The sequence below is a fragment of the Gymnoscopelus braueri genome (genome assembly GCF_963280865.1).
Source record: "Gymnoscopelus braueri genome assembly, chromosome: 21".
Classification (NCBI taxonomy): Eukaryota; Metazoa; Chordata; class Actinopteri; order Myctophiformes; family Myctophidae; genus Gymnoscopelus; species Gymnoscopelus braueri.
This window is the reverse complement of record NC_137623.1, coordinates 43,665,630-43,688,837: the sequence shown is the minus strand read 5'-3', so window position 1 is coordinate 43,688,837 and position 23,208 is coordinate 43,665,630. Positions and strand designations below refer to the sequence as shown.

At 43.8% G+C, this 23,208-nt stretch overlaps 1 protein-coding gene across 2 annotated transcripts; it reads left to right on the top strand.

The window, feature by feature from the left end:
• The first annotated feature begins 296 nt into the window (after window positions 1-296).
• On the top strand, window positions 297-23,194 carry LOC308076710 (uncharacterized protein). 2 transcript variants are annotated; one of them, XR_013932320.1, is made up of 18 exons: window positions 297-431; window positions 3,096-3,202; window positions 3,316-3,437; window positions 4,228-4,391; window positions 4,979-5,143; window positions 5,733-6,231; window positions 8,072-8,209; window positions 9,917-10,007; window positions 10,659-10,885; window positions 11,419-11,661; window positions 12,444-12,542; window positions 13,771-13,964; window positions 16,352-16,526; window positions 17,170-17,326; window positions 18,644-18,797; window positions 19,381-19,492; window positions 19,989-21,869; window positions 21,993-23,194. XR_013932320.1 is itself a non-coding variant. In XM_080417145.1 (17 exons), the coding sequence occupies exons 1-17, from the start codon at window positions 411-413 to the stop codon at window positions 20,165-20,167; spliced, it is 2,847 nt and encodes a 948-aa protein (XP_080273271.1). In that variant the 5' UTR covers window positions 297-410; the 3' UTR covers window positions 20,168-23,194. The 2 variants fall into 2 exon arrangements, 1 of the variants encoding a protein (XP_080273271.1); XM_080417145.1 differs by having other exon boundaries at window positions 19,989-23,194.
• Window positions 23,195-23,208: the final 14 nt, after the last annotated feature.

The window sequence follows — 23,208 nt, the reverse complement described above, 5'->3', positions numbered from 1 at the left end:
CTGATACATTATAACTCTATACAAAAATAGCCACCAGTCGGATTAAAATACTTTGTATCGAATGATAAGGAAAATACGGGTACTTCTGAGAACCCGTACATAATTGTAACATCCGTGGCCACAAGGTCAGCTCTTTATATTTGAAATGTGAACTTTTATGTAGATGTACGGGCCAAAAAGGGAGACAACGCAAACACCAGGTTAAAGTTCATCCATGACTCTCATGACGAGATGACCGTCTTGGACGGATAGGCCAATCACTCAACAAGTCTACAGAGGGGGAGGTCAGTCAGTCTGCTAGTGCTAACAACACAGCAGGCGTACATTGAACAACAACAATAATAACACAAGAAGAGAAGAGGATAGAGAAGAGAAGTGCGGAGATATAAACACCATAAAACAGCTGAGACATGGATTCTGCTGCCTCTCCGGTAAAACGATCTATAAACTGATACTGATAGCTTACACTGTAGCTACTGTTTGTTGTTGTCCTCCACACACCACTAGCTAACTGTTAGCTAAGTTAGCCAACTTTAGTTGTCATGCTAACACTGTCTACATACTGGACGTAGACATTATTTGGACATAATTGGTTAGCCGACGCTAAGCTAAGTGAGAAACAGCTTAGATTATTTTAGTAGCCTTAGATCAAGACTCGTAGATGTATTACATTTTTTTTATCGAGTCTTGACTTTTACTTTCGTATCTACGAGTCATAGCTACCACCCCCCCCAGTTTGCCCTGAAATTTCACCAGTAAAGCCCGTATATCTCCAAATATGTACAAATGCAAATATAAGGTGCTTACCCGCTTGCCCCAAAGGTTAACTAGGTGTCCGGAGTATTTGTGCAATGTATTAGTCCATATCTTTCAATAAAGAAGTGTTTTAATCCCGTCTGTAGCCGATTCTATCCGAAGTTCCCAATGTGCGGTAGTGACGGAGCGTATCCGGTGAAAACCGGAATTACTCTCAATGTAAACGGGAAGTAAACGAAGGGGGGGATGGCGTTCGGCCACAGACGGGATTAAAACCCTTATTTATTGAAAAATATGGACTAATACATTGAACAAATACTCCGGACACCGAGTTAACATTTGGGGCAAGCACTTTATATTTTGCATTTGTACATTGTACGAGAAATACGGGCTTTACTGGTCGCTAAGACTCTCGAAGATATAAAAATGTCAAAATTGATAAAATAATCTACGATAGTCTTGATCTAAGGCTAGCTTACACTATTTTAGATGCCATATAACTTTCACAGAAGAATGAAAGTGTTTTTCCATGGTTTCCCATGGAGGTATTTGTTAACTTGGGCTAGTTTTAATGCTACACAACACATAACAACACAACACACACACACACACACACACACACACACACACACACACACACACACACACACACACACACACACACACACACACACACACACACACAGCTCTCTGGCTGCAATAACATCTGCTGTTATTGACATTGTTTTAGTTCTAATTTTAATGCTAACCACACACACACACACACACACACACAGCTCCCTGGCTGCTAACCATCTGCTGACAATGAAAGACAAAAGAGTCGCTACTGATTTTCATACTAATAATATTTTAAGGCAACAACAGTGTAAGAAATGGTTTGAAATGGAGAGCATTTCACTCAGTAACTGAGATCAGTTTGTCCTCTGGCAGGCAGAAAGGGGTCATCATCACAAACCATGTGTATAATGAGTTTCATTGTTCATATTTATGATGATTTGCATTTTGAGATAAAAAAGGCCTGTTTTTATTAAGTATTTATTTGAATACTTAATAAAGTATTCAAAGCCTACAGTAGCCGCCTCTGTAACTCGTCCTTTTATTGATTAACTTGCAGTGAAAGCCAGCTGACTCACTGACTGATCCAAAAATAAATGGCACAATTGGAAAACACTTACCTACTTTGTCTAAGGAAGCAGATTGTTAAATGACCTGGATCAGTGGTTCTCAATGTGTGGGCTAAATTATTGATAGTTTAGGAACAATGAATGGGCCCTTACAGGTCTGTGACTCTGAGAGTGTACATGGACCCTAGCCCTAATGGCTGTGATATATTATTACATACATTTCATATGTATCTGGAATACATGAAATGTATGTAATATCACAGCCATGCTACATAGGGTTGGGATCCTTTAGGATTTTAACGATTCCTGTTCCTTAAAAAGATCCCTGGCTATTAAGCCAAATATGCCTTAATACATCGTAATTGCCCTCTATAACTAACATTTAAAATTAAAAACACCTTAAATATTTTAGAAATAGTTCATGTCTCACTGAAGGGGACGACAACACCCGTCTCAGGTTGATGATGTCATTTGTCCATGTGTGGTCCAGCCCTATGGAATGTATGGAACTATAGGTGCGGGTCGCTACGCGACCCTTCCGTCTAGTCGCTGGCGCGAGGCTCTCGTGTAGTAGGCTGTAGACGTTTCGACACGCAAACCAAAAGCGAGAGCAACAGCAGTGTTTGTTTCGAGAGTCGAGACGCAAACCGAAAGCGAAAGCAAACTGAGAGACGGACACATTTCAATGTCCGCCGCTTCGTTTTCGCTCGGCTCTGGTCGGCTGCACCCGGCTCGGTAGGACCCGTATGAACAACTGTGCTGAACGACAGGCAGGCAGACACACGGCCGGCCGGCGAAGGAACAGCCACGCATGCGCGCCACTCCCAAATGTAATATAGGATGCATGTGCTAATAAAACATATTTAAAATATTGTTTTTATGCTCATATCAACCGTAGGAAGTATTAAGTTGTTTTTATTTGGACAACTTAATACTAATAACGTTCCATAGGGCTCGCCGCTGGACCACACATGGACAAATGACATCATCAACTTGTGATGGTCGTTGTCCCCCTTGGAACGGATTCCTGTTCCATCAATGCTGGATCTGGTTCCCCCGGTTCCAGATCCCAACCCTAGGGCAACATGGACCCTTGCAAGAGTTATGGGGGTGACCCTTCCGTGGCCAAATATATGAAATTGGGGGGGGGTCCTTGAAATAAAAACGTTTGTGAACCACTGACCTGGATGATGTGGTATTGGGTTGTTGTTGCAGACGATTGGAGAGCTGTTCCGCACCCTGACGGAGATGGGCTTCACTGAGCAGCAGATCCAGGCAGCTGTTCAGGCGGGCCATTTCTCTGTCCCAGCTGCAGCAGAGTGGTGAGTTAGTTAGTTGTCTTATTTATCTAAATCCTTTGCTCAGAGAAGGCAGTTATCTGTCTGTCATCAGACTGTTTTCATAATGTCACCCGTTCATCTATCTATTCACACAGGCTCTTGCAAGACCAGAATGTGCGGCACAGATTGATGAAGCAGCCCGCTCAGCCCAGTGAGACGGCGTTCGCTGCGTTCAACCCTCCCAAAGAGTCACATGCAGGGTCTTCTGATAATCAAGGTATAACCCATTCAGACCTCAGGCCCATTCTACAAAACGCAGTAGTTCTCACACTTTCAAGATTAAAAAAACAATTTTCAAAAATAACAGATGTACAAGCTCACAGCGCGTCACTTCGTGCCACGCTGAGAGCTTGTGCATCTGCTATTTTTGAATAGCCAACGCAAAAATCTAAAATGACACGGATGCTTTCCCGGTTTTAACGGGATAACTGAGCTATTATACCATTGTTTGGATAGGTTATGCTAAATATGGAGCAATTTGGTCTTTGCCTGTGGCCGAGTTTGTATTCATTGTAGCTCCTGATAAGCAAAATTGTAGGCCATGTGGAAGTTGATGTCTATTTCCTACTTTCTAAGAACCATTAAATATAATTACATAATTATGTAATTACAATAGTATTATCGCAACATGGTCTTAAAGCTACAATCCGTAGGTTTCATCATGTCCTCTCCCGGCGGGAGAGAGAGAAGGTTTTATTAAGTCCCGGATTGTAGCTTTAATTATTTGCAATGGATATTTTAGGACATTGGATCTCAAAGTGGGGTCCCAGGCATCCTTTGGGGGGGGGGGGGCTCCTTTGGGGTGGGGCTCCTTTGGGGTGGGGGGGCTCTATCGAAAATGTTTGGAAAACTTTTAGTTACATAAATCTTCTCTTCAGATGGGTTTCCGCCGGCCATATACGGTACATACCAATGTGGGTGCTTTACATGAAGAAATTCATCTTTCTAAAGCTTATCAATATGTCAGTGTTGACTAAATGTCGTTTGGATTCTGCATTTTTCCACAGCATGCCCGTCTTTGGCCCTGAACTTGCCGCAGCAGTCGTCCACCACGTCCACAGAGCCACCGCCTGTAGAGTCCAGGATCAAACAGGACAAGAGTGACTTCCAGGAGCAGCAGAGACACCGTGTGGCTCAGGAGGCCAAGGCAGAGAGGAGACAGAAGAAACAGGTCTGAAGACTCACTCCCAATCTTCCGCCATAATCTCAAGACTCACCCGTCTCCACTTGAGCCCGTAGCACTTGCCGTAGCACTTGCCCTAGCCTTGACGACCTTGCAGGATTATGCAAAGGCGAAAATGTAATTTAGATAGCATGTTATGTAGACAGATGCCAGGTTCATTTGTAGACCTGGCATCCTATAGTGTGTATAGTTTCAATGTACAGATAATTATTTTGATATTCTACTGTTAATACTGATGATAGGTTCTTGGTTTACCTATGATCCTAGATTACAATTTCAATGCATTTGATGTATTATCTCGTGTTTACCTTGCTTACTGTAAATCACTCTGAGCGTCTGCTAAATGTCTAAATTGTAAATTGAAGTGCAGTTAAGAAAAGGCTCAAATAATCAACAACAAGCACTCTCTGCATTTACTCTGACAAAACCCTTTAAACTTCCATCTTTAAGCATACACACAGAAGCAAAGTAGATTCTTCAAGTCTTAGTTGCAAGGCTCTTAGATGGTAGTAGTGTCTCTCTCCATTCAAACATTGAATAACTCATCTTTCCGTGTTTCTTCTGGTCTTAACCAGGAGCGTGAATTGGTGCTGAAGCGGATTGCTGAGGACCGAAAGAGCTTGCAGAGGAAGACCCAGACCAGTGCGACTGCTGAGAGTGAGACTTCTCCTTCCAGTGACCAAGGCCAGAGGCTAGGGGGGAAGGTTCAGACAAACGAGGATAACAACTGTATACTCATGGTGAGGCTATTCAATCTCAACTTCGCTCTGTGTGTGTGTGTGTGTGTGTGTGTGTGTGTGTGTGTGTGTGTGTGTGTGTGTGTGTGTGTGTGTGTGTGTGTGTGTGTGTGTGTGTGTGTGTGTGTGTGTGTGTGTGTGTGTGTGTGTGTGTGTGTGTGTGTGTGTGTGTGGGGACAAATTCTAAGCAGGAACAGAGGGTTTGGATTTTGATTGATTTATTGAATACTTTATCAGTCAGAAATGTAAACAGCACGTGGTACAGTCAGACATTAAGGCTAAAAGGATAACACAAACAAGTCCTGGGTACTTCTTTCCATTGTGGTCCTATGTATTCAATTCATCAACATAGCTTAACAGAAAATAACACAATAATGCATGTCATCAACAAATACAAAACACATTATGTTACAAAGGAGAAAAAGGAGAAACGGCAGCAGTGAATGTCACCTCCTTTCTGTGGAGAATTAGCATTTACCTCCCCTTGTGGTCTCCTGGTAGATGATTTTTCAGGCCAGTTTTGAAAGAAACCAGTGATTCAGTGATTCACATCTTTTAATGGATTTCACTTTGTGTCGGTGCATTCCTGCAGATTCGTCTGCCCTCCGGAGAGTCCATGCGCGAGCGTTTCCCGGCCGACGCCCCCCTGCGCAACGTGGTGGAGCACATCGCCGGGCGCCACCCGTCCCTGCACTCCTTCTCCCTGCTGCAGGGCTTCCCGCGGAAGCGCTTCGGCGAGGCGGAGCTGGCCTGCTCCCTGCGCTCCCTGGGCCTCACGCCCAGCGCCGCCCTCTGCATCCAGACCACCCCTCCAGAGACGCCCCAGGACCACCCCCCACCACCACCCAGCCCGGCGGTAACACAACAACTCCCAGCTGAGTCCCAGGAGGACCAGACGCTGTGTGCCGTTCCTCCAACTCCACCACCACCACAGCCACAGCCACAGGTCCCCGTTCAGGATGAGGCCGGGGTGGATGTGCGCGGTCAGCCCCCGCCCCTACCCCAGCAACTGTGGGAAGAGGCGGTGGGCTACGCAGGGATCCCCGGTGTGGTTCCCCCGCTGTCTGTGGCTGGACGCTCTCACTTCTGGGGTAAGATTTACAGCAACATATCAGAATTCAACTTTTTCTTTAACCCATTAAGACCTGGAACGCATCTGTGTCATTTTTTGATTTGAGCTAAAAAGCATTATTTTACACTTTGGCTATTCAAAAATAGCATATATACAAGCTCATAGCGCGGCACCGAGTGCCGCGCTATGAGCTTGTAGATCTGCTATTTTTTTTAAATCATGAAAATGTGTGCAAATCTTTATATATATATTTTTAAAGCGAACATTTGTAACTCAAATCTTTGCTTCTGGGGGGTCCCCGGAACAACATATTTTGAGATGGGGGTCCGCGGCCAAATACATATCATTTTGGGGGTCCTTGACATGAAAAGAACCACTGCCACCATAGTAACATACGTTTTTCCAAAAAAAGGATTTAGGAGACATTTTGTAGAATCGGCCTCAGGTCTTAATGGGTTAAATGGTGTGGCTGAAAGGCCATGTCTCCTAGGACAGGGTTTGTCTGTATTTCTGTGTGTATGTATGTACTGTACGTCTGTTCTCTCAAACGTTAGACCAATCACAGCTGTTGCCGCTACATGCATGACATCATGAAAAGGAACCACCAGCGATAAATGCCTAAACAACAGTGAAATGCCTGGTGAAGTGAAACTCATGAAAGTTCAATCATAGTTGAAAATCTATACAAAAATCATTTGTTTTGACGAACAGGGTGTAGAACAGGCAATTGGTATTGATGACATTGGTACACCAGTAGCATACTGACAACAGGACTTCACATTCAGTACAGGCATACAATTCTCTGCAATACAATAAATAGACAGACTATACACATAATTTCACATAAATACGTCCAGAAGGACGCCATCACAACAAGCAGTGTGATGGCTGGCTTTAATAAGCCAACCTCCACTACAGTGGAGATAGTGGAGGTCTTTTTTACTGAATGTCATAAATGTATTTTCTTGTTTTCTCTCACAAAAGACAGTCCGATATTTTGTTATATACATTTGAAGAGTATATTTTCATAGAGTAGTATAGTTTGAAGCACGGAAGTCAGCGGGTAATTATTTTTGATTGATTGAATACTTTATTTAGAAGTTTGCAGAAAGAAAGCACATGAAAGTACAGTTTAAATACAAGGTCAACTAAATAGGATTGAAAAGCCCATGAAAGCCTAATGCTTGTTTCAAATGGGGTCCCCATGTACTCCATTCATTTAACTCATTCACTGCCACTGACGTAAAAAACGTAATTTGTCCCGTTTACCAATCCTGCCACTGACGTAAAAAACGTAATTTTTTTTTTTTTTTTTTTTTTTTTTTTTTTTTTTTTTTTTCAAATTTGACCCAAAGACCAAGGAGATATGATTGTTTAAAGATCTACACTCCCATCCACTTCCTTGTTAACTTAAAACTTAAAAATTCTGTATCTCGGCTCCTGAGTACTTTTTTTTTTAAATGAAAAATCTCTGGCAGTGGGCAAACGCGGCCAGCAATAATTGTGGCAGTGAATGAGTTAATTACGGATAAAAGGGGTGGGAGTTTATAAGTTCTACTTCATCTAACTCCTTTTCAAATACTGTATGTTTATTTTTTTCCCCCTTGATATTCAGTTTTAAGTGTTTTTCTATGTGATTTCGATGAACGTGCAAATCCCCCCCCCCCCCTGTTTTTATTATCATATTCGAAATAAACATGACTAAACTAAGTATATTAGCTGTGCTACTAGGAGGCTGTTTGACTGTAATCAATCACTCAGCAGCAATGTGAGAGGCTGAGATTTCCAGATAGATAGAGCTAAGTGGTTGGCTGGGCCGTCTGCTAAAACACATTCCTCATGCTGTTGCTGCTATGCAGGGCGGGGTCATAAACTGGCTCCCGCAGACGCAGGGGAGGCGGCCAGCGAGGATGACGAGGAGGAGGATGAGGATGTCGCTGATCGCGAGGAGGAGGAGGGGCTGGAGGCAGAGGGCGAGCCGCCTCACATGCTCGAAGGTACGGTACTGCCTCTCTGTGCTTTGTGATTGGAGTTGTACCTTGATCCCTCCCCTCCTTAGGGGCGGGAAAATTGACGATTAATTGTCATACAAATTCAAAAATGGAACATATGAATATGAATGAAACATTTATTTCTGTTTGGCCTTTTAGGCTTTCATAATCAAAAATTGCACAGGGAAGATACGACAAATAACTTGCATATTATACAAAGAAATTGCTGACATATTTAATCATTTTATACTTTCCAAAAAAAATAAAAAAAAGAGTTGGAAATAGCTGATCTACAAGCTTACAACGCGTCATGAAGTGATTGCGATTTGGCGATTATGTAATATTTGTGATAGGCCGAGTTGTCCCATGCTCCCTCCCCTCCTTCTCACTTCACTCGCTCCACTTCTGTCTGTCTGTCTGTCTGTCTGTCTCTCTGTCTCTGTCTCTGTCTCTTCCACACAACTCTTGGTTCCATGTGTCTCTGAGTCAGGTTTTTTTCTTTCTTTGTCTTTTTGTATCCTGGCAGAACTTTCTGTTCTCACTGGTGAGAGAAACTGAAAACCCTGACCTGTAACTCACTGCTTTGAGAGTAACTTAAGAAATCGTTTGCTGTCGGGACAGAAACCTCTTATCTCCCTATTTTAACTTTTTGTGTTACTTTTCCCCCCCGTAAATTATCTTGTAGATCTGCTAATTTTGAAAATTCATGAACATTTGTGCAAATCTTTCAATTTACGTATTTTTAAAGCAAACATTTATACCTCAAATCTTTTCTTCTGGGGGGTCCCTGGAACAAAATATTTTCAGATGGGGTCGGAAAAATTCACTCCAAATTCACTCCAAAATTCAAATAATTTGGATGGTCCTTGACATGAAAAAGTTTGAGAACCACTGATATAGTAGTAACATACGTTTTTCCAAAAAAAAACTAGGATTTAGAAGACATTTTGTAGAATCGGAACCTCAGGCCTTAATGGGTTAAATTAAATGTCTTTCCCAGAGTAAATAGACCAGGACCTCTAGGAGGTGAAATGGTGGCCTTCTGATTACCAGGCAGCCTCTCTTACCCACTATGCTTATATATACTATGCTAATGTACTTAATAAGTAACCATGATGGGCTTATATATTAAGCAGACAGCTGCTGTACAGAAAGCGATTGACTCCCACCATCTGAACAAAGAACACTAACCTTTTAATGTACCAGTAATGTGTGTCACATGGTCAACTTACTGTGAGTAACTAGCTTCACACTGGGATTACTATGTCTGTCCTACATATCGTCACTGTCAGGTGGGAACCTCATATGTTCAAAACCATTCCTTATTATCTTACAATAAATGCACAACATCTCTGTATGTATATATGTATGTATGATGTATGTACGTATGTACATCTGTAGTTCGACTTCAGACTCGGCGGGCGTCACAGATGACCCGAGGGAGTTTACAATCCCGGCGTCGAGTCGGTCACAGCTTTCGAGCTTGTGGATCTGCTACTTTTGATGCTTTTGTGTGACACTGTAGTATGATCAAGTAGGGCGTTAATTCACGAAAAAACACGAAACATTAGAATATGGAGATTTCTGGTTTCTGTCCGACAGCAACTATATGCTTGGAGACTACAAACGTTGTGGGTTGAAAGTTTTGACAATGAGTCTTTTATGTTTTAACGTACACGCATATTGTCATCACTAATATGGAAACTGTTGCAGGAATGCCGAGGCTTCCCTTCTTCCCGGATAACAGGGTTCGAGGAGGATTTGAGCCAAGACACCACTGGCCAGAGCAAGGAAACCGCCTCCGGTAGGTGACGAGGGGTTTTCACGGGATTCACGGCTGACAGAAATATAACAACAGAGTAATGCTATACTCTGACTGTGCAGTATAATTCTGTAAATGATCTTTATAGCATTAATGTTATCAAGCACTCGGGTGGCACAGTGCTAAAGTCCGGAGGTTGTGGGTTCGAATCCACCATGTTGCATCCGGCTTTGTCGAGCGTCTACGTGAACACAATTGGCCCGTGTTCGGGGGAGGGAAGCTGGGCGGGAAAGGTAATATCACTGCATGTATTCCTACGGACTGGGGCGGCACCTGTCAGCAGGGAGTGTTGGGCAGGAGGAGTAGGACGAAGGCTCTACGTCCTCCCGGTGGTGGCTCCTCCTACTAGCAGGTGTCAATAGGATACAACAGCAGTGACAACACTCACAAAATTTGAATGGGGAGGAATCAATTAGCAAAAAACGACTAAACTGGGGAGAAAAGGGTCTTTTGGCAATTAAAGATGTATTTGTAGGATTTTCTTCCATAATGTACTGTTTTGAAATTAGTTACAAGCAACAACAAAAAAACACAAAAAATTACTTAAAAGGGATTGAACCTGTTATCTTTTAGACACTAAATGGTCAATCTAACAATTAGATCACCCTACACCTCCTCTTCTCTGTGTGTCAGGGGGGAGGCACCACCGGTGGAGGACCACCCTGCAGAGCGGGATAACTCTGGCGGTCGGGCGGCTGCGGGCCTGGCGGCGGTGGAGCGTCTTCAGAGAGCAGCAGAACACCAGGACGACCCTCAGAACGCCCAGGGACACCCGTCACCTCCCAAGAGACCCTTCAGAACGCCCAGCATCCCCTCCCTGTGTGTCCTCTCTACCCGGGCCACTGTCCAGCTCATGACAGGTCAGAGACCAGACCACACACAAAACACTAAAATGATTATGACATTTATTTCTTATTTATGGATATAGAGGTTAGACTTAATGCTCTTCGATGACAAATATTCCTGAAAAATGGGGAGACGGGTGAGAGACAAGTGCGTATATCCAAAGTATCAAAACAGCATTTTCTGTTCCCCTCAATAAAAAATAAATATATATATAAAGTATTTGATACAGGCTCGGACGGCTGGCGTAGCGGTCCGGGCCGGGCACCGTGACAGCGTGTCACAGGTTAGAATCCCGTTCCCGACGACCTTTGCTGCGTTTCACTCCCCCATCTCTCTCTCTCTCCCCATTTCCTGTCAGTCTACTGTATTCTATCAAATATAGGCAGAAAAGAAAAAAAAAACTATTTGATGCTGAGACACCAGGCTCCACCCCTGTATAATTTTGAGGTCCAACAAGAATGAACAAATCATCAAGGGGGACAAAGTGTATGAAATCGTGTTCCACTTCAACCACTCATCATGAGCATTCCTCTCCACTGTCACATAGCTCCCAGCATGCAGTACATCAGCAGTCTGTCGTGTCTGACGCCAGAGCTGGCCGACATCCTGCTCAACCACATGTCTGGCGAGAGGCTGCTGCGTCCGCGCACCCTGGAGCTGTTCTTCGGCTGCCCGCTGCAGAAGTTCATCCTCAACTGCTACCCGTACTCCACCAATGAACTGCTGCGGCAGCTCCGGGCCTTCACTGCTCTGAAGCACCTGAGCCTGGTCAACTCGCCTCTCATCACTGGTATGTATATACATTCACGCATTAAGTCTATTCAAATTCACATTCTAATTATTAACAATTTTGAGTGACCTAGATGTAGAGCCGGGCATTGTTTAATTCTCCAATGTCATATATTCTATTAAACAAAATGATATTTATACAGGGCTCTCACTGTCATTAAATTCCTGGAAATATTTTGAAATTAGAAAAACAGTTTTCCAGGCCTGGAAAAGGTTTGGAATTAATCAAATGTTTTGGAAAATGTTTGAATATCGTCAGGTGGAAACCTCATACTGTATGTCCAAAACTGTTATTTTTCAGGATTCAAAGTCTAAAGTAGCAGATCAACAAACTCAAAACGCGTCGCTTCGCGCCACGTTTCGAGCTTGCAGATCTGCTACTTTTGATACTTTTGTGTGACACTGTAGTATGATCAAGTAGGGCGTTAATTTACAAAAAAACAAATATGGAGATAAGAGGTTTCCGACAGCAACAAAAAATATTTTTTTGTCCAACATTACGTGAAACATGGTAAAATGTAGTGCTACGTGATACGTTGTTAGCTTATAGATATGTTCTTTTTGTCACATGACACCTTCGCTCGGGTCTGTCTTGGTCTATTGATAGCACACTGGTTTAAGAGTCTCATTATTGCACTGTATGATTGCTATTGGCCTGGAAATGGGGTAAAATACTTTGGAAAGTTATGGAAAGGTTTTGAAAATTCATTGTTAAAAATGTGTGGAAGGGAACCCTGTTTATATAATATTGCATAATCCTCTTTTTGTTCTCATATCATCCAGACTCTGGCCTGTCAGTCTTGTCAAGTCTGGTCAAACTCCAGTATCTCAACCTGGCCTCCTGCTGCAAACTGACTGACCTCTGTCTTCAGCACATCACAGGTAAAATGTCCTTTTTACTACGTCTACACAGTCTTGCGAGTGAGGCCCAGAGAGTCTGCATAATAAGGGGCTCATGAATAAATTGTATCTATTATGTAAGAACTCCCTCCTCCCCTCTCTCCCCAAGTGCTACGTGCAAGAACACCACAACCCCCAACATAAGCTGTTCTGTGAAACATGGTTTCAGGCTGAAACGTAAGAAAAAAAGAAAAGTCTTATGCACACCTGATCAGCTCAGAGACAGACGGGTGCGTAGGCAGGGATCAGACGTCTAGAATACAATAAAATGACCCGCCCATCGTCTACACAAGGACAACTTTATAAAATGGTAAATGGTGCATTTATATAGCGCGTTTATCCAAAGTGCTTTACATAGATTGCTTTACATGAGTGCTTTACATTCACCTATTCACACACACACACACATTCATACACCGATGGCGGAGGAAACCATGCAAGGCACCAACCTGCTCATCGGGAGCAATTAGGGGTTCAGCGTCTTGCTCAAGGACACTTCGAAACTAACTCTGGGGGAGCCCGGGATCGAACTGGGAACCTTGCGGTTCCATCCGGCCGCTCTACCGGCCACTGCCGTTGTGTTTCGGTCAATTCAGTCATTGCGCGTAGACGGTGTTATTGTATTCTAGACTGAAACATAAGGAAATACAGGCCGCTGGGTGCGCTGCGGACCCGCTAATATAATCAATATAAACGATCTACTTTGAGAACTGATGTCGGGTTACTTTGCAGAGTAGCATGTTCGAAAGGTGTGCATGAATGCAGCCCTGAGTCTGAAGCAGGTTGCTGCCAAAAACAACACACTCGCTGAATCAACCACTGTCTGAGTAAAATAAAGGCTAACGGTAGCTCTCCACCGCACCAACGTTGGCAGCGGTTAAGTGTTGGAAAGTGCCTGTTGCTGAAAATCTGCTGTTGAATGGGGGGTGGGTACACTGTCGCGTCGGGTCGCAAGTTGTAGGGAAGCGTCGAAAACCGGATAGCAGCGGGCTTGTTGTTGAAAAAGACATCAAGCCACAGGCTATTTCGAGCACCATAGTAGCCGTCTGTCGGTTCTCAGGTGCATTCAGCAACTTTTTTTCACACCTTCCAACCGACTGATCTCCTGACTTCATTCGACTGCCAGTCTGTAGTAATCTGTTTGGTGGAGAGCTACTTTACAAGATGGTCTTCTTATTTGAACCATATTATTACCTTTTTTTCTTCCAAGGGCTGAAGAGCTTGTGTTACCTGTCTCTGGACCACACCAAGGTCAGTGATACGGGGATGGTGATGTACCTCCAGTCTGCTCCCTCCTGCCTCACCCAGCTCAGCCTCAACCAGACGGCCGTGACGGAGGCCACCCTGACCGCCCTGTCCCGCTGTACGCCACAGCTACGACTACTCAGCATCAAGCAGACCAAGGTACTGTGTTTCTGTCCCAACATGTACGGTACATTAACTCTGCCATAGTTTCAAGCCACAGCCAGCTATTCCGAGCGTTTTTGCTAACCTAAAATCATGGAATGTTTTCCGTGATCGCCGTCTACACGGCGATCGCCTCATTACACGTATGGGAGAATCGGGGGGGGAAAATTGTCCGGTTCCATAGTTATGGAATCAGAATCAGAATCAGAATCAGAATCAGTTTTATTGTCACATCACAGGTTTACAAGATAAAAAAGTGGGTGAAATTCTTTTTTGTACATCGTTCCCATCGCAACGTTAGTTTCCATAGAAAGAAGAGGGGGGGGGGGGGAGAAGAAGAGGGTGGGGGGCAGGTGGGAAGGAGATCAAAACAAGAGAGCAACAGAAGGCCAGACAAGTTATCTACATATTTACAAATTACCTGAGATAATAAAAAAAAACCAAAAAAAAACTAAACTAAGGTGCCTGAGCATAGCAGCAATGTATTGTATACTGTGCATGTTATACTATACTGTGCATGATAGACAATGGACGTTAAGGTGCTTAGAGGAAAAGGAGCACAATAAAAAAAGACCCAAAAAAGTCAGTGCGTTATACAAGGGATTAAGGTGCAAAAGGTCAGTGCGTGTCCACCTAGAGTGGACTGACCCTAGTATAATCCGCATGTAGCTCCATGAGGGAGTGCAACAAAAGTCATTTGTACCTGGTGTAGTCCACAGGTGTGTCCGAGGGGGGGCTAAAGTCCAAGTCATTGTCCCTGGTATAATCCACAGGTGTGTTCAGGAAGAGCCAGAAAAGTCTGCGCCGCCTGCTGTCAGGCTGCTGAACTCATCCAGGCTTATGCCCCATTCAGCATTCTGACAGCAGCTGGATTGAAACTACACCAAAACCTGGTGGTGGAACTCTTGATACTGCGGTAGAGCCCCTTGCCCGGTCGCGGTCGTTGTAGGGGGTTGAACAGTCTGTGACTTGGGTGGTGCTTGTCCTTGATGATGCGCTTGGCTTTGACCACGCACCGCTTTTTGTACAGTTCCTGGAGCGCTGGGAGCTCGATTCCCATTATCCGCTCTGCCGATCGCACTACTCGTTGTAGGCTGACCTTTTCTCGGGCAGTGCAGTTCCCGTACCAGGCCGTGACACAGCCTGTTAGGATGCCTTCAACAGAACTGTTGTAGTACAGCCTAAGGATGCGACGTCCTACTCCGAGCTTCTTCAGGCGGCGGAGCCAGTACAGTCGCTGCTGAGCCTTTTTCCTCACGTGTGTGGAGTGCGTCTCCCATTTGAGGTCCTCCTCGATGTGTACTCCGAGGAACTTGAACTCGCTGACCCTTTCCACTGCAGCACCATCGATGAGGATGGGCGCATGGTCTCTCCGCGGCCTCCTGAAGTCCACGATCAGTTCTTTGGTCTTGTCGACGTTAAGAGAGAGGTTGTTCTCGCGGCACCAGTGTGCCAGTGATTTGATCTCCTCTCTGTAGTCAGACTCGTCGTTGTTGACGATTCGGCCTATCACTGTCGTGTCGTCCGCGTACTTTATGATGGTGTTGGAGACATGTGTGGCTATGCAGTCATACGTGTACAGGGAGTAGAGGAGAGGGCTCAGCACGCATCCCTGGGGTGCTCCGGTGTTGAGGGTCAGGGGGTCGGATGTGATGCTGCCCATTCTCACCACCTGATGTCGGTTGGACAAGAAGTCCTGTATCCAGTCGCACATGCTTGGGTGTAGCCCTAGGTGTCTGAGCTTTTTGTCAAGTATTGCTGGGACAATGGTGTTGAATGCTGAGCTGTAGTCCACGAACAGCATACGTACATATTTGTCCTTCAGCAGCTTGTTGTCCATGTGCGATAGGACGGTGTGGAGAGCCATGGCAATAGCGTCGTCGGTGGATCTGTTTTTGCGGTATGCATACTGCCACGGATCCAGCGAGGCAGGTAGCTGGATCCGCAGTTGGGCAGTTGAATGTAGTTTGTTTTCGCCAAAAAGCAACAGAGTAAAATGGATTTTTATAAATCCTATAGTACTGAACGAAACCAGCTTCATTTTGTTGTGATCACGTGATTTCTGGGTGTACTCTTATCATAAACCACTGAAAACACAAAATCGTGTCATTCTCGTCATTGGCGGCGTGAGCCTTGGCAAAATATGACGAGAAATCTATCATTGGCAGACAAAGAGTTAACTAACTATAAGACAACAAAGTGTACATATTATTAGCAAGTATCCATTGATAATAATGAGACGTGATCTTTGCTGTAGATTGTACAGACAGTACCACTTCCTGGCTAATAATAATAGAATTCTTCTGTAGCATTTTCTCCAGTGCTCTCATTTCTATTAGGTCTCAAAACATGGCCGTACCTTCTTGTCGTTGTTCCTCCCTCAGGTCAGTGACGTGTCGGCCTTGGCAGAGCTGTCCAGCCTACAGACTCTGAACCTGGATGGCACAGGAGTGACCGAGGGCTCCCTGGAGCAACTAGCTGACCACCCCACCCTGTCTGCCCTCAGCCTGGCAGGGATACCCGTAGCAGACGGAAGCCACGCCCTGCAGATCATCTCAGGTGTGTGTTTAAGGGCGGTGACTTCAGCATTATATGCAAGAGGATAACAGTCCATTAAATAACAGCCCATTAATTCTATAAGTCTGAGTGAACATTTGAACCCATTCAATTCGGGAACGCATCTGTGTTATTTTGGATTTCTTTGGCTATTCAAAAATAGCAGATATACAAGCTCATAGCGCGGCACCGAGTGCCGTGCTATGAGTTTGTAGATCTGCTATATTTTTTTAATCTTGCAAATCTTTGAATATATATATATTTAAAGCAAACATTTGTAACTGTCAAATGTCTCAACAAATTTCTACATTTTTCTGAAAAGCTATCGTTGCGTGCTCAAACCTTTTCTTCTCAAGGACCCCCAAGATTATATGTTTTTGGCCGCCGACCCCCATCAAAATATGTTGTTCCAGGGACCCCCAGAAGCAAAGATTTGAGTTACAAATGTTTCAAAAAAACATATGTATTCAAAGATTTGCACAAATGTTCAAGATTTTTCAAAAATAGCAGATCTACAAGCTTGTAGATCTGCTATTTTTGAATAGCCAAAGTATAAAAATAATGGTTACAGCTAAGATCTACAATGACTACTACTACTACTACTACTACTAGCAATACTTAAATGTCTCCTTGGTTTGCCTCCCAGGTCTCAGGCTGACCCACCTGACCCTCCCTGGACGCCACTCTGTGACGGACACTGGGTTGTCCTTCCTCTGCAGACTTAGTCAGCTCACAGAGCTGGACCTGACTGACTACACGCAAGTCACAGACCAAGGAGTCAGCCTGCTTTCATCCATGACCAGGTAGAAACCTGCAGGATAGTTCAAGATAATAATTAATACTGTCTGTCGGTTGCACTTGTTGTAACATCAATGATGTAGTAAACTGAAGCAGTTGTAAAGCCTCTATGGACAAGAGACACAGAGTGTCGGCTAACATTTGTCAATATGTTATATTACTTTACATTTACTTTACGTTATACAGTATCGTCTCTGTCGGGTGGAAACCTTGTAACAATCTGCTTTTTTCTCTGAAAGGTTAACTATTAACTAAAAGGAAAAACAACGGGATCGGCAGGTGTTTAGCTGATTGCTTTAATACTCAAGCCACACAAATAATAATTGACAAGGCAAAATGGTAAATAATAATACACTTCTCGGTTCTAAATGACTTCTGTCCCTACCTCTGTCCCTAACAAACAAAAGAAATAAACAAACAATTCAATAATCAATAATAACTTCACAAGTCCCTCCCAACCCAAACAATTCCCAAGTCCTTTACAACCCTCAATTCAGTGAATTCACACGTTCAAACATTAACATAAACAGGGTCACATAACAAGGTAGAATACACAACCGCAGTCAGACGTTTACTCGCTTTACATAACAACAATAAACAGTCCCACGTTACGGCCCGAACGGCTTCTTGAGAATGTCTATTAAGTCCTTTGAACCAAAACGAACCGCAAATGGTCTTCCGCAATCGCGTTCCAAATAATAAAGCAATGTTCGGGGTACCCCTTAAGTTTGTAATCCACCGGAAAAGAAGCTATGGATTTATCTCACCCGCGGCTCCGTCGGAATCCTCTCGGCGACCGGCGGTTCATTCATAAATCCTGGCTGGCATCACCACAGCGTCGCAACACGGCCGTTCCATCCGTCCTCCGCTGGGCTCGACAGCGCGTAACTTTTGGCTGCAGTTTACACTCAGTTCATTCTATAACTTAACCATATAACACTGGCGCCTCGGAGCTCCTCTCTTCCCACCCGTTCACACTAGTACACAAGTTGTTTGCATTGCTTTGCGCTGTGTTTCGAGCTGGTAGATCTGCTACTTTTGATGCTTTTGTGTGACGCTGTAGGATGATCAAGTAGGGCACTAATTTACAAAAAAACACAAAATAAAATCTAGAGATGAGAGGTTTCTACCCGACAGTAACGATATTCAATATTTCGTCGTTCTATTATAGAAGTACAGTGACAGTATTACTGTGGTGTCCTCTGTTTGATTTGATTTGATTTGGGTAAAAGATATACAAGTAAAATCACAATATAACTTAAACCCAGGATAACACATTAAAGCGTAATGAAACACTTGTTTCCAATGTGGTCTTGTTGCAGGCTGGTGCGTCTCTCTCTCAGTAACACCCAGGTGACTGACACTGGGCTCCCTGCACTGTGCAGCCTTCAGGAGCTGCAGGACCTCTGTCTGGACCGCACCGCCGTCACCAGCCGGGGCGTGGCCGCGCTCATCACCCGTCTGCCACACCTCCAGGTACGGACGAGACCATCATTTCGTCATCATTTATCATGATGATTAAAACGCTCGCTATGATCGTATCGTGGAGATTTTAGTTTATTGTGAAATTGTCCTCCGTCATACACTAGGATGAACTAGCTTTTGTTGAGCTGCAAATTCAGTACCACACAAAACTGACCTCTAAAGAGCACATTTGTTACGTTCTTATTTCACTCTACACAAATCGATTCGGCAAAAATAGCCGATCTACAAGCTCGGAACACGTTGCAACGCAACACAACGCGTTGTGAGCTTGTAGATCGGCTATTTTTGGCTAACGCATACCCCCAGAATAGGGATGCTGGGGGGTTCAAGTGGTTAACAAAAGTGGCATTTTAAGTTATAAGAATATTTTGATTATCGTAATAATTTTCATATCGTCTCATCCCTACCTCCAGGTTGTTTAGAGCGCCGCTGGCTTATTCCCTTGTTAGATAAGAAAGTGCTTCAACATATAGATAGAAAAAGTTATAAAAGTACATTGGAAAGTTATGAAATAAATCTGAGACAAAAGCATCATCATTATTAAATTGTGCTTTTTTAATCCACTGCTTCCCAGGTGTTGGGCTTGGCCAGCACACAGGTGGGAGACAACGTAGTGAGGAGGGGTCTGATCCACTGTCCTCAGCTGCTGAAGCTCAACCTGAGCAGGACACGCATCACAGATCACGGTGAGATCAACGTGCTAATGCAGCCATTTTATCAGGCATGCGTGGGGGGGTGGCAAGACTGACGGGTTCATGAGCTCTGGCATCTAATCATTTACAAATTAAGCGCTGAGAATAGGTCCTCCAAATGACAGCTGCATAGATAAAAGATCTCAGTCGTCACGACTGATTTCAGTCATTTGGATTCCGTACAAGCCAGCATGTCTTCTTTGAAAGTATGTCGTGCACCGAAAATAGCACTGTGGCGTGTTGTGAGCTTGTAGATCGGATATTTACGGCTATTAGTTATTTTAAAGGAGTAGCTCACCAAAAAATGATAAAATATTTTCAGAATGATAATTCACTATTTTTGAATAGCCAAAGTATAAAATAATGGTTTAAGTGGTTACTTAGATTAATGGGTTAACACCCTGGCCAGTCAGGAGGAGGAGGGGCTTATTATGACTGGGGAAATCAAAGTGCTGATTCATGAATCGTTCATATCTTTTTTTCCCTATAGGTCTAAAATTTCTGAAGCACATGTATCTGGCGCAGGTGAACCTGGACGGAACCGGCGTGACGCTCACCGGCATCGCCAGCCTCCTCTCTTTCACCAACATCAGCAGCATCCGAGCCAGCCACACGCGTTCCATCCCCCACGACGACGTGTCCGATGACGACGGGGAAGGAGCCCACTGAAGAAGTGCCGTGCCCACCTGTGCCGTGCCCGCATGCCTAAGCACAGCTGTACCTGCTGACGGGCTGGATAGTCGGCTCGGCACAGCGTCACAGCCGCCCAAAACACGCATTCTCCCGATGATTGCACTGCTTCGACTGCAGCCAGTGGCGCTAATCTCTCAATCACATGTCTACTGCTGAAGTTGAAATCTAATTTAGAAAGGAGCATTGTGTTTTTCTGAATCAGGCCCTCTATATAAGATAATGTAGATCCACCCCATATTTACTCGCAATCCCCAGAGCTGTTGATGATTCTGTAACATGTTTATGCCATGTTGTAGGTTGGAGGTTAGCTCTGGTCCATATAGCGTTAGGAGTTCTTCCTTAACACTATGTGACTCATCGGGGCATTTGTTTGTCTCTCGACTTTAGTCAAAATACACTTACACTTTTGCTACTCACCAAAACAAAGACTGTTTTAATGTGTTGAAAGCCTACTCTCCTCGCCACCTACAGATCTTGTAGGTGGCTTAGACAGAGCCAGACATGGCATAGCGCCCCCTACCGCTGCTCTTCACCCCTTAACCCTAGCACCCCATTGTTCTGTTCTGGGGGAACCCCAATGTGTGATTTATTTATTTTCTATTTACAAATGTATAGATCTAAGTTGGAAATGAAACTAAATTGCATTCAACAGTGTGCCTGTGGAGAGAAAATAAATTTGTTCTATTGGAAACATTCCATTGACAAGATCTGTAGGTGGCGCACTGGAGTAACTAAAACAAATTCTGTCGGGTGGAATAGTCTCTTTTCCGTTCAAAAAGTGTATTTTACACGGAAGGTGGGGGGCTGAGTGTCTTTCCACCGAGGAGAGTAGGCCTTCAACACATTAAACCCGTCTTTGTTTTGGTGAGTAGCAAAAGTGTATTATTTATATTTGACTAAGTCGAGAGACAGCGCTATCGGCGATATGAATCAAACGCTCAAAGAGTCACCTAGCATTGTCATATGACGCTATGGACCAGAGCTAGGTGGAGGTGGATGTCAGTGGTGCTAGGTAGGCTAGGCTGCATGCCTTGCCATGGCCAAGCTTTATATGAAAAACTGTTTAGTCCAATATAGGTCCCCCCCCCCTCTTTTGTCTGGCAAGACAACAGCTAACGGTCATCTACTGTAGCTTTAGTGTGTCACAGGTTTGAAAGTGGATGTGGCTTTCCTATTCTGCCCCAGATGGAGACTAGTGGGAACTCATGCCCTTATGCATAAATAAATATGCTATAAATCGAATGCAAATGTAATACCTAATATAATATAGCATGTGTTTTAGACTAACAAACCTGATGTATCAATAAGTCAAAAGAAAAACATCCGAATAAGAAGTAGGACTTCAAAATGCCATTTGGTTAACAATTTGGTTTTGTATTTTAGGACACAGGCTTTCAAAGTGGGGGCCACTCAGGAGTGTCAATTGATTTATTTTATTTTATTTCAATTAATAAAGTGGTACCAGTTTAAAAACTTTCAACCTGGCAACCCTATTTTGGGCACAATACTTTTTTTTTATAGCAGAAATGACTCACAACGCATTGTGAGCTGGTAGATCTGCCATTTCTTGTCTAATTCTAAGCCATTTCACATTAGAGGCCTGCAGCCTGAGGGTATGGCTATTTAGGGGTATTTGGCATGGAAAGGTTTAGGAACCTCCAGTCTTAGGGCACCACATGTGGTTTAGGAACCCCGGTCTTAGAGGGCACCACATCATATGGTTTAGAATCCCTTGTCTTAGAGGGCACCACATATGGTTTAGAATCCCTTGTCTTAGAAGGCACCACATCATATGGTTTAGGAACCCGTCTTAGAGAGCCGGTCTTAGAGAGCACCACATATGGTTTAGGAACCCTTGTCTTAGAAGGCAACACATCATATGGGAATAGCATCTGCATTCATTTATTGCTGTAGTTAAGTTGAACTAGAATGTGCCTGGTGGCTCAGCTTGTTAGTGCACTGACCATGTCGTCTGTCGGGTGGAAACAAACCTCAGTCCAAAACGGTTGATTTCAGGATTCAAATAAAAAAATAGCTCAAGTAGCAGATCCGCGTTTCGAGCTTGTGGATCTGCTACTTTTGAGTGATGCTGTAGTATGATCAATTAGGGCATGATATGGAGATAAGTTTCTGCCCGACAACAGCGATGTTCTCCCTTTTGTGTTTCGGGGACCCGGATTCAAGTTTGACTCCCAGTGTCGTCTAGTTTTGCATGTCTCCCCCTCCTTTTGTTTCTTGTCAATCTACCCTGTAGTGAAGCAATAGAAATGCCCTACCAACCCAAAAATAGAGCAACAGGTGTACATTTTATGTAAAACTCTTGTAAAATGGTTGTGAGCTAAATAGAGCTCCTTTTAAATTGATTGTTTTTTTTAGTATAGTCACCTTAAAATGGCCCACGTAATCTTTCGAGGAAAATTATATATTTTCGCCTAAATCAGTTCTTCACGACACTGGCCACCTCTGGTAAAATCGCTTATGTCCTTAATGAAAAGATCTGATGTTCCTGCCCCAGTATAATGGCCTATGTCACATTGTCTTGTGACTTAAGCCAAACAAATTCTGGAGTAAGTCAGTTAATCCATAAATTGGCCTAAATCATTGACAGCGTAGTCATATTGTTCTAAACCTTTTAGGTGCAAAGAAATTAGTTTTTTTCCCCTTTTCTGAAAAACTTGACATTTTTAGAAGGTGACGGTATGATTTAGTAATGCATCATGGTTTGATTTCCATGCTTATTTTTTGGGTTGATTCTAGTGACTTCCTCCAGTGAACTTTGAAGCTGCTCGTGGCTGTGTAATGAATCCGTTAGATTTATTTCAGCCGACCGTGGTCCAGGTTGTATATTGAAGTGACGCTCATAAAGCAACAATCCAAAGTGGTTTGGGGGGGGAGAGATACTGTTTTTGTTTACAGACAACATTTATTTTCCCAAAATGCTAATAATGGTTTTGGATAAGTGCACTGCATTCAATATGCATAATAAAAATGTTCTTGATTTTTTTTCTGCCGTTTAT

Bases quoted from the DNA above. Each gene is read 5' to 3' on its own strand.
- LOC308076710 (XM_080417145.1), top strand. From the start codon at position 411: ATGGATTCTGCTGCCTCTCCG. The intron at 6,232-8,071 runs GTAAGATTTACA...GCTGCTATGCAG, and splicing joins TGGACGCTCTCACTTCTGGG to GGCGGGGTCATAAACTGGCT. The intron at 8,210-9,916 runs GTACGGTACTGC...AAACTGTTGCAG, and splicing joins GCCGCCTCACATGCTCGAAG to GAATGCCGAGGCTTCCCTTC.